Genomic DNA, 11,968 nt, shown 5'->3' on the forward strand with positions numbered 1-11,968 from the left:
TAACTATATTCATAGATTCCCAAGAAGTTTAGAGCCTGAAGTGTGGGGTCACACCTAGGGGCCATCAGTGAATTTAAAGATTTACTAAGTCACCTCACTCTCCAGTAGCACAAACTTGATTGCTTGGAACTCCTGGTTTACTTACAGCAGTGGCTCCGGTCACCAACAGTTCAGTATCCTCACCTTGAGGGGTTTTCTTCTCTTTCTTCTTCCATCCTCATTCTTATAATCCCAGAATAAAGCAAAAATCTTTTATGCTCCCAGGGGCACGAGCAGTAGTGAAAAGAATGGAGATGTTTGTTTCACAGTTAACTAAAACTTTAGGTTAGGGAGGGCAGAGGAGGATGGGGAGAGAGGTATTCAGGATAGTTCCAGTATGATTCTGCTTATTTCACATCCACCGCTGCTGACCACAACCTTCCCTTCAGCCCTCACCCTGCGGAGGTTGTTGGGGGTGGGCGCAGAAGACAGAAGGGGGAGGAATTGTCCATAGGGGAGGGGATGTGTCTGCTCTGCGTTGTGGAAGTCCTCTTACCCAGCCAGGGACTCCTCTGACCGACAGTCCCCTGGGATTGGTTATCATGCTGACGGGTGGGAAGACGAGGGGGAGGGATTGTGCTGCTACTGGCAGTCGCTGTGACTTGGTCATAATTAACGCCACTCTTCTGGCTTCCTGTTAATTCTTCCCACTTAGAGGAATAAAGCAGGATAGTATGTAATTACAACTCAGTGATTTTTGTTTCCAAACCTGAAAAAAGCTCGGTCTCACTGTGTTGCAGGTGGCTGGATAAACTGGGCCTGTCAGCCCGGATGGGCATAGAAGTGGTGATGAGGCAAGTGTTGTTTGGAGCCGGAAACTACCACTTAGTGGATGAAAACTTCGAACCTTTACCTGTGAGTGACCGTTATTTTCCTATTTCTAGACTAACATGTACTCAGGGGCCTTGGCATAAACCTCCTGGAACAGTCGATCCTCTCAGTAAGTAGCTAGATCACATGAGGATGAGTTGGAAGGAAGCGAAGATTATCCATTCTAATGTTTCTTTGTCTCAAGAGAAGAAGTCAAGAGGCCGGAGTAACTTTTTAAATGTGGGCCATTTGGGGTGTATTTTTTTTAAGGGATAATTTGAAATTTTATGACTCATTTTAAAAGATAACAAATTTGGATTAAAAATGTTTTGCAAAGTAAATCAAAGTTAAAATTGCTTACGGTATCCAAAGCTTCTAAACTCTTTTTATGTTATGATGTCATAATTTTTTAACTTTTACATTAGCCAGTTCTGTGTATTTGTTAAGTTTCAGCCTTAGAATTGACTATTCTGTTAATAATCTCCAAAGTCTCATTTTCACTCTACCTCCAAGTGGATCTGGTGCTAAATCAGGAATGTAGCCTTTCTATCCAAAAAGCCAGTTGGAAGATATATATATCTAAACACTGAGATAATAATAGATGTAGCCTCAAGAAGTATGACCTTGATTTTTGTAATCTAAAATGGCATTTTTGAATATCTATTTTCTAAAAATAGTTCCTAAAGGGATTATTTAAATGTTGTAGGAAAGCTAAGACATTTTCCAAAGAGCATATGCCAAAATACAAGCTGGGCTTTTGTGGTTTGTGGGTGTCTCTGACAGGTGTCCCAAATTAATTCTTGTAAGAATGAATTGTTTTAGAAATATTGTTCTTGGCCGGGCATAGTGGCTCAATCCAGTAATCCTAGCCTATTGGAGGCCGAGAAGGGAGGATCACTTGAGATCTGGAGTTCATGGGACCAGCCTGAACAAAAGAAATTCCAACAAAATTCCTTTTTATCTGTACTGGTCTAAGCTTGTGGAGCATACTATTCATGTTTATTTTACAAAATTCTTAGAAAATCTCATGCAGATGCTGAATGAGAAAAAAAAAGAAAATTCTTAGAAAAGTTAACTTGTTCTACAACTGAGGTCACTTGGTCCCACAGAGAATATAAGCCCTGCTCTTGATTAACTCGAACGAAACAGAAAATATTTTAGGGATCAATGCTTTGTGAACAAACATCAATAAAATTACAAACTAAAATTGTGAGGACATTTTAAAAGGATTTATAAAAGCAATTAAACTTATTAAAATAATGATATGTGACATAAACATTTTTACATATGTATGTTAATGTATATACAAATACTCACGAATATGGAAGATTATTTTAGCTCCCAATCATAAAGAAACGCCATGTTGAAAGAATTTGTAATGAAATGTGGGTCACAACTTACATTTGTGTGTTTTGAAATTTGCCTTCAAATTTAAAAGGAATCAAGAGTTGGGAATATGCTTTGGCTTTGGATATAAAATGAGAAAAGTACCAAGAAAGATCAGCAATGGAGGGGTAGGGAAATGATTCAATAAAAATGATTTAATCTTTTTTTTTTTTTTAAGATGGTCTCACTTTGTCACCCTCAGAGTACCATGGCATCAAAGCTCACAGCAATCTCAAACTCTTGGGCTTAAGTGATCCTCTTGTCTCAGCCTCCCGAGTAGCTGGCACCACAGGCACCCATCACAATGCCCGGCTATTTTTAGAGATGGGGTCTCACTCTTGCTCAGGCTGGTCTCAAACCTGTGAGTTCAGGCAATCCATCCACCTTTGCTTCCCAGAGTGCTAGGATTACAGGCGTAAGCTAACACACCCAACTGATTTAATCTTAAAAATAAAGTGAGCTTCCAAAAAATGAAATGTATCTTTCCCCAAGTATTTTAGTCATCTGTGAGTTAAACCATTAGACAAATGTTCAAAATATACCCCTGGCCTTTTCTTAGATGGACAAGGAAGATAAATTATTTTGTAAAATTCAATTTGAGTACTATGTATAAAAATTAGCTAGCTTATCCTGTCACTCTAAAAATAGCACCAGTAAATATCATGTTACCCAAATCTTCCCAAGGCCCAAACATAAACCTTTGGCTTAAGAACACGTTGTATGTTCACTAAATATGCTTCTTCCTCAAGGTTCTCAGGCAGCTGGGAAAACTTGCAAGAGTAAATGGTACCCTTGACACCTATAGGATCCAAGAGAATTGGCCTTAACCCCACACTGTACATGTCTGAGTTCTCACTGAATTTGCATGACAGTCCTGTGAGGTGGCAGGGCAGGCATCTTAGATCCATTTTTCAGATGAGGAGTTCAAATTGAGAAGAGGTTGTATGATTCACTGGAAGCCACACTGTAGTCCTGTATTACTCCAAAGAATCCCACTCAAATCCTGCCTCTGAGGCCAGCATGCTTTCCAGCCTCAATTACCATTTACTGAACTATGCTAAAGTTATGTCTCCTTTGAAAACATTTAATTCAGGGGTCCTCAAACTTTTTAAACAGGGAGCCAGTTCACTATCCCTCAGACTGTTGGAGGGCTGGACTGCGGGCCCCGGGACGAGTCGGCTGCTAAGCAGGACAGGCAGCGGTGGCAAAAACACCTGGCAGGCTGGATTAATGTCCTCAGTGGCCACATGTGCCCTTGGGCCGTAGTTTGAGGATGCCTGATTGATTCCAGTCTTGTCTCCAGTGAAAAATTTGAATTTAAGCAAAGAAACAAACGCTATTTGTCCTATTGAATCTATTTTCCCTCTACTTAAAAAGGAGGGCTGGGATATATACCAAGTAAGATTTTAAGGAAAACTTTTGTGGCTGGGAGAGGTGACTCACACCTGTAATTCTAGCACTCAGGAAGGCCGAGGCAGGAGGATTGCTTGAGCTCAGGAATTTGAGACCAGCCTGATAAGAGCAACAGGGAGAGCCAGAGTGTGACCCCATCTCTACTAAAAATAGAAAAACTAGCCGGGCATGGTGGCAGGTGCCCATAGTCCCAACTCCTTGGGAAGCTGAGGCAGGAAGATCGCTTCAGCCCAGGAGTTTGAGGTTGCTGTAAATTAAGCTGATGGCACTCTAGGCTGGGGCAACAGAGTGAGACTCTGTCTCTAAAAACACAAACAAACAAAAATTTTGTTATAGAAAACTTCAATCATATACAAAGTACAAGGAAACCACCGGGGTGTAGGAGACAAGAATATACTTCCCCAAACTATCCCACTTTGGCATAAGGATTATTTTGAACTGAAAGCAATTGAGAAGAAGCAGGCACACGGAAAGCTCTCGGTCTTTCCCCCATTTCCCTAAAAAGCAGGACATAAATTTACAGTCACTCCTCCCCTCCCTACCTGGCAGAACTGAGGTTAGTGGCTGAAGACACTTTAAACCCTTCACAGTCTGGAGATGGCACCAGGGAATCTACATCACCAACTCATTTATTATGCCTCCCCCAATCCAACCCCTTATACACTCGAAATCCTTCCCCTTATCTTGTCACTTGTCTAAAAATATACTGTTCTTTGTTGATGATGTTGAATAGAAACCATAGTCCTAAGCCACTCCTTTGAGAATTACTCATTTCCTGGTTATCTCTCATGCATATATGAAATATTCGTGTTAATAAACTTCTGTTTGTCTTATTCTTGTTTTCTGTCTTTTATTACAGAGCTCCATCCTAGCTAAGACCTTAGAGTAGAGGGAAGATTAATTTTTCCCCTCTGTATGCCTCAATCTTGTATAATTCATAATCCTCCCCACTCCTCATCTCCTACTTATGGGATTACTCTGAATCAAATGTCAGATATATTATTTTATCTATAAATATTTTAGTATGTATCTCCTTTGTAAAAACATTAGCACAATACTATTATCATACTTTAAATTATTAATAGTAATTCCTCAGGATCATCAAATTATTTAGTGTTTTATGTTTTCTTTCTTTTTTAAAATATTGTTGATAGGGTTGGCTCCCGTAGCTCAGTGGGAAGGGTCCCGGCCACAAACACCCAGGCTGGTGGGTCTAAACCTGGCCTGAGCCAGCTAAAACAACAAGGACAACTGCAACCAAAAAAAATAGCCAGGTGTTGTGGCGGGCACCTGTAGTCCCAGCTACTTGGGAGGCTAAGGCAACAGAATCACTTAAGCCCAAGAGGTTGAGGTTGCTGTGAGCTGTAACACCATGGTATTCTACCTGGGGTGACAGCTTGAGACTCCGTCTCAAAAAATAAATGAATAAAAATAAAATATTGTTGATTTTTGGTTTATTCAAATCAGAATCCAAACGTGGCCCATACATTGCATTTCCTTGATATGTCTCTTAATCTATTCTTATTTAAGTTCCTCCCCACATTCTTCTGTCTCTTGTAATTTACTAAGGAAATCAGGTAATTTGTTCTATGGTGCTTTCCACATTCTGGATTTTGATAAATTTTTCCCATAACATCATTTAGCATGTTCCCCTATCACCTGTATTTCCTGTAAACTGGTAGTCATGTACCAAGAAGCTTGAGCTTATTCAAGTTTTTAGATGTTTAATTTTTTGCAAGAATTATCCACAAATGATGTTGTGTGCATCCATTAGGAAAAACATAATATCTGATTGTCTCTTTCTGACCTTGACAGCTAGTGACGATCATTACTAATCCATTACTTTATTAGGAAGGCTATAGAGTTTTAAATGAAATTGCCTTTCAATACTACTTATCTTCATTTATCTGTGGATGTATGTCTAAAAGTTTGGCTTTGAGCTTTGCTTTGAATTCTTGGATATAAAATAGCCAAGAATATTTAAACTCTCTTGTCTGATCAATGGATAGCATTCTTGAAATGTATCTCATAGTGGCTATGGCCCTCTGAATTATGGGCATAGAGTCTTCCAGTGAGAAAAAGCATCAAACAAAACATTGCCCTCAGATTTATAGTGGTCACATGTATCCCCACCCCAAAAAGGACAAATCATATTTAAATACCCCTGGGATAACAATCACACTCTTTCTAGGGTAACTACTTGCTTAGCACTGATTTTCTTAATAAACAAAACACGTAATGATCCATTTTTGTTCCTCCTCTCCCCAACCATCACAACTAGGATTATTGGCTATCTCTTCTGTTCAAGAAATTGGTGGGCACCCATGTGTTAATTGCAAGTGTGAAAGGTCCAGTTGGAAATAAACTTCGAGTATACCTTCACTGCACAAACATCAACCAAAGGTAAGCATGAAGCCTGGCCTTTACCAATCAGCAAGCTTTAATTGTTAAAGCACGAAGCTTCCTACTCAAAAACTCTCTTGCCCGGTATCTACATGTGTACAGTGGGTTTAAGATGTGTCTGTGTTCTTTTTTTTTCTGTTCTGTTTTTTGTGTTCATAGGTATATGTATGTATGATGTCAAATCTAACTAAAAAAATGTTGCTTAAATAAAAGTATTTGCAGACCAGCAAAGATTTACACAATGATTTCGATTGCCAGAATCTATAATGGAAATATTCCTTGAATTTTAATAAATGGTATAAATGTAAGAAAATGTTACTATTTTTATATGAACAATGAATTCATTGAAGGACTATAGGTGAATATAAATGTGAATCAATATAATAGACTTATCTCCTCGCATCATAGCTGACAAATTTAATAAGGAAGAAGAATTGAAAGAAGAAGGAAAACACCACCAACAATAATATCCTCAAAAGTTGCAGCCACGATTTCTGGAGTTGAGATGCCATAGAGATTTTTGTAACCTCCTACTCTTTCTTTAGGGAGCAAAGAAGGTTTCTAAACCTCAGGGTTTTTCTCTTCTTTTTAGTATTAATCTCTCATTCCTGATAGGATGATACTAACATACTAATTCTAGCCCAAATAACCCACTGACATTGCCCATTTCTGGAGACTAGGAGCTCTATGGATAATGAACACACCCTGTAGGAATTAGTGGGGAGATAGCTTGAATGGATAAATTCTAAAAAGTGTCAATAGATTTAATTTTCTTATTTGTTTTGGTCTTTTTATAAGGCGAGGAAAAGCCCCTGTTAATATAGTTTATAATTTGAAATTCACAGGACCCTGGCTCAGTGCCTGTGGCTCAAGCAGCTAAGGTGCCAGCCACATACACTTGAGATGGCAAGTTCTAATCCAGCCTGGGCCCGCCAAACAACAATGATGGCTGCAACCAAAAGAAAATAGCCAGGCCTTGTGGCAGGCGCCTGTAATCCTATTACTTGGGAAGTGGAGGCAGGAGACTCACCTGAGCCCAGGAGTTGGAGGTTGCTGTGAGCTGTGATGCCACTGTACTCTACTCAGGGCAACAGCTTGAGGCTCTATCTCAAAAAAAAAAAAGAAAGAAAGAAAGAAATTCACATGACCCCATAAAATTTGTATTTTATCATTTAACTTTCTACCAACTCAGCCAGACAAGAAGCAAAGATCTCAGGGTGCTCTAGTCCAGAAAGCAGTGGTGTGAAGAGTGATGTTTTTTATCATGTTTGAGTGGTCTGATACTTTCATAAAAACAAAGGTACTAAGAGGTCCCCTCATCACTATGGATGCTAAAACGTAGTATCCATGATCACATTTGTCATTGAGTCTTTAGTTGCTTAAATTAGATAATATTTTTATTTATTGAGTTAACCTATTTGCTTTTAGCCCAAGGTATAAAGAAGGAGATTTAACTCTGTATGCCATAAACCTCCATAACGTCACCAAGTACCTGCAGTTGCCCTATCATTTATTTAACAAAGAAGTGGACAAATATCTCATGAAACCTTCAGGACCTGATGGATTACTTTCCAAGTGAGTCATTTTTCTTAGTCATTTCACACTTTCAATAAATTCTTGGTAGTTTTCAGAATAGAGAGTTTTGATAGGAAATAAAAAAGCGAACTATGTCAAGTTCTTATAATTCTTAATCTGCAGGAAGTTTATATGTGAAAACTTATTTGTACAGGTGTAACTCTGAGAGTCCAAAGCAGAGGAATAATAACACAGACTGGCAGCTGTCTAAAAGAACAGTTTGTGGTTCAGAATCACTTGATATATTCGGATCCACTGGATGCATTTAGATTACTTACTGCAGAAAGAAAGACTTGATAACACAGTCACTAAAGCAAAACATACCTATATATAATTACTATTAAGGGCATGTTCGTTGGTATAAAATATAATGCCACATGAAATGGGTCTGATTCTCATATAGCAATTTTTTATTGCTTAGAGTAAGAAAAGAAAATGGCCAGTCAGGAAGGCACTTGTGGCTCAGTGGGTAGGGTGCCAGCCCCATATACCAAGGGTGGCAGGTTCAAACCCAGCCCCGGCCCAACTGCAACAACAACAAAAATATAGCCAGGCATTGTGGTAGGCGCCTATAGTCCCAGCTACTTGGGAGGCTGAGGCAAAAGAATCGCCTAAGCCCAGACATTGGAGATTGCTGTGAGCTGTGACGCCATGACACTCTTCTGAGGGCGATAAAGTGAGACTCTGTCTCTAAAAAAAAGAAAACGTACTTCTAGGTGGATTATTTGAAGTGAGTCCATATACATACATATATATATATATATATACACACGTATACATATATACATACATATATATAATATATACACATATATATGTGTATATAATATATATGTATGTATATATGTGTGTATATAATATATACATATATATATATATTTTTTTTTTTTGAGACAGAGTCTTGTTCTGTTGCCCCAGGCTAGAAATCAGTGGCATCACCATAGCTTACAGCAACCTCACACTCTTGGGCTCAAGCGATCCTCTTGCCTCAGCCTCCTGAGTAGCTGGTACTGTAGGCACCCACCACAATGCCCAGCTTGTTTTTCTATCTTTAGTAGAGCTCGGGTCTTGCTATTACCCAGGCTGGTCTCAAACTCCTGACCTCAAGCAATCCACCCGTTCTGGCCTCCCAGAGTACTAGGATTACAGGCATGAACCACCATACCCAGCCTGCATTTTGGTTTTAAAAACCAATCATTGAATGTATCTTATAAAAAGCCCATAATCAAAAGAGTACCAAAAACTGAGAGTTAGGCATGTACACATTTTAAGGTTTCTCCTATCTATCTGTATCTATTCTCATATCAGAACATAAAAAATTAAGAGTTTACAAAATTCCCACCATCTCCTCCCATCTTTGCAAACGCTACATGATGTTTTCAGTGACTGTTAATACCAGAACTTGAGAAGGTACAGGAAGCATGCTTTCTTCAAATTCTTGTCCCCACACACAGGCGTTATTAACATGGGACACTGTTCTATTCCCTGCCCAAGTGCTTTATTTTACTGCAACTGTGATCATATAACTTTTTTCTAATGGGAAAAAAATTTTGGGAGATCAAAAGTTTTCCCAAGTGCCTTTCCATACACAGTCTTGGTAGACATTTTTAATAGGCTGAATGTTTTATAAAATACTATCATGATTTATTTAACCATTTTCCTGCTGTTTAAATCCCCCCCCCCCTTATAGATAGTGTGTCTTTGGGTAACAGATACTTTTCTTTATTTAGGGTTCTGAGCCTTTTTGAAATGGATTTTTTTTTGGTTTATCTGTCTGTTGCTGGGAATTTTTTTTTTCTGAAGTCATTGAATAAATAGTTGTAGAGTTAGAAGTGTCTTAAGAGATCATTTTAGTCAAACCACCTACCTAAAGCCCTTCGGCTCTGTCCAGTTATCCCTCTCTTGTAATACACAGCCTCTCAAGGTGGTGGTTCTCTCTGGCAAGGACAAAGCAAGCCACTTGGTGTCTTTACTTGCTGCTCTTAGTTCTATTCTCTAGAGAAGAAATTGGAAACTATACCTCATTCTTACAGACAAGTGGGTTTGAAGGATTCCCCGCGCTTTTTGTGATGGAGGAGATTGGCATGCATTTTGAACTCATTTTAATTTTTAATTAATTGTCAATAAGCTGAGTGTGGTGGCTCAAACCCATAATCCTACCAATTTGGGAGGCCAAGGTAGAAGGGTGGCTTGAGCTCAGGAGTTCAAGATCAGCCTGGGCAACATAGTAGGATCCCATCTCTATAAAATATTTAAAAAATAAGCCAGGTGTGGTGGCACCTGCCTGTAGTCTCAGCTAGTCAGGAGGCTGAGGTAGGAGGATTGCTTGAGCCCAGAAGTTCAAGATTGCAGTGAGCTGTGACTGTGCCACTGCATTCCAATCTGGGTGACAGAGTGAAACCCTGTCTCTAAGAAAAAGAAATAATTATAATTGTCAACATTTAACAATTGACAACTGTTATCTCATGTGTCCTCACTTATATGTGGACAGTTATCAGAGTCTGGGAAGGGCAGTGGGGAAGGGTACGTGAAGTGAGTATGTCAATGGGTGGACAAACAGCACAATAGAGTGTCTATAATCAACAATAAGTTAGTCAACTTGGCACCTGTAGCTCAGTGGCTAGAGCGCCAGCCACATACACCGGAGCTGGTGGATTCGAACCCAGCCTGGGCCTGCCAAACAACAATGACAACTACAACAACAACAAAAATAGCCAGGCATTGTGGCAAGCACCTGTAGTCCCAGTTACTTGGGAGGCTGAGGCAAGAGAATCACTTAAGCCCAAGAGTTTGAAGTTACTGTGAGCTGTGATGCCACCGCACTCTACTGAGGGTGACATAGTGAGACTCTTTCTCAAATGAGGAGATACCTTCAAATAACTAAATCGCTGAGGCAGTGGATATGCTAATTACCCCAATTTTATTAATTCATATTGTATGCCTATGTTAATACATCACATACTATAAAGATATACAACTATTGGCCTGGCACAGTGGCTCACACCTATAATCCTAATCTAGGAGGCCAAGGTGAGCAGATTACTTGAGCTCAGAAGTTCAAGACCAGCCTGAGCAATAGCAAAACCTCGTCTCTACTAAAAATAGAAAATCTGAAGTAGGAGGATCACTTGAGCCCAGGAGTTCGAGGTTGCTATGAGCTATGATGATACGATGGCACTCTAGCCAGGGTGGCAGAGTGAGACTACATCTCAAAAAAAAAAAAAAGATATACAACTATTATGCATGCATAATAATTAATAAAGAAAAAAGAAAATAAATATATATGGTTTTGTTTGTTTTCTTTCTTTCTTTTTTTTTTTTTGAGACAGAATCTCACTTTGTCACCCTTAGTAGAGCGCCCACCACAATGCCTGGCTATTTTTAGAGATGGGGGTCTCGCTCTGGCTCAGGCTGGTCTCGAACTCGTGAACTCAGACAATCTACCTGCCTTGGCCTCCCAGAGTGCTAGGATTACAGGCGTGAGCCACTGTGTGTGGCCAATATATATATTTTAAAAGATAACTAGTAAAATATCTGGATTTCTAGCATTTCTTTAAAAATGGATGCTCTAGCAACTTCGGACTTGTTTTTCTACCTAACTGGAAGTGAATTGGGGTTATTCACTGTAGACAGGTGATTCAGTTTTTAGTTCACAGTCTCTACTTCACCCTGTTATCTTAAGCCTGTCCTACTGTACTTGCATATATAACTTCCTTGGCCCTTGTGGATTTGAGTTGTGCACCTCTGGTCTGGAGCAATGGTGAATGCCTCATTTTCTATAGGATAACTCTCGAAATTTTTAAGGAAATTGGATTATCTTCTGTTCAGGCTAATTGTTCCTAGTTCTTCCAGTGACTTTGTTGTTGTTGTTGCTGTATTCAACAGACCCTATTGCTTTCTGATCGCACATTTCATGTTTTATAATTAGAAAATTGAAATTACAGACAACAGGCCAGGTGCAAGTGGCTCATCCCTATAATCCCAGCACTCTGGGAGGCTGAGACGTGAGGATGGCTTGAGCTTGGGCATTCAAAACCAGCCTGAGCAGGAGTAAAACACCTTCTCTACTCAAAAGTAGAAAAATTAGCCAGGCATTAGGGTGGCTATTCTCAGCTACTTGGATGGCTGAGGCAGGAGAATTGCTTGAATCCAAGAGTTTGAGGTTGCTGTGAACTAGGCTGATACCATAGCACTCTAACTTGGGGCAACACAGTGAGACTGTCTCAAAAAAAAAAGAGAGAGAGAGAGAAAGAAAGAAAGAAATTACAGTTAATGTTTTATTCCCCAAAATTCTTTTGATGAGTACATATTACCTATATTCTTCTCTCTTTAAAATTTGACA

General features: G+C 39.4%; 1 protein-coding gene across 1 annotated transcript in view; it reads left to right on the top strand.

The window, feature by feature from the left end:
- Nucleotides 1-11,968, top strand: part of HPSE (heparanase) — a 72,020-nt gene that overhangs the window by 53,953 nt on the left and 6,099 nt on the right. The window contains exons 10-12 of the mRNA XM_012805305.1: nt 780-894; nt 5,930-6,051; nt 7,480-7,626. Coding sequence (XP_012660759.1) covers nt 780-894; nt 5,930-6,051; nt 7,480-7,626 — 384 coding nt within the window. The remainder of the gene's footprint in view (nt 1-779; nt 895-5,929; nt 6,052-7,479; nt 7,627-11,968) is intronic.

This window comes from Otolemur garnettii, unplaced genomic scaffold (assembly GCF_000181295.1).
Source record: "Otolemur garnettii isolate 467f Iridium unplaced genomic scaffold, OtoGar3 scaffold00039, whole genome shotgun sequence".
Taxonomy (NCBI): Eukaryota; Metazoa; Chordata; class Mammalia; order Primates; family Galagidae; genus Otolemur; species Otolemur garnettii.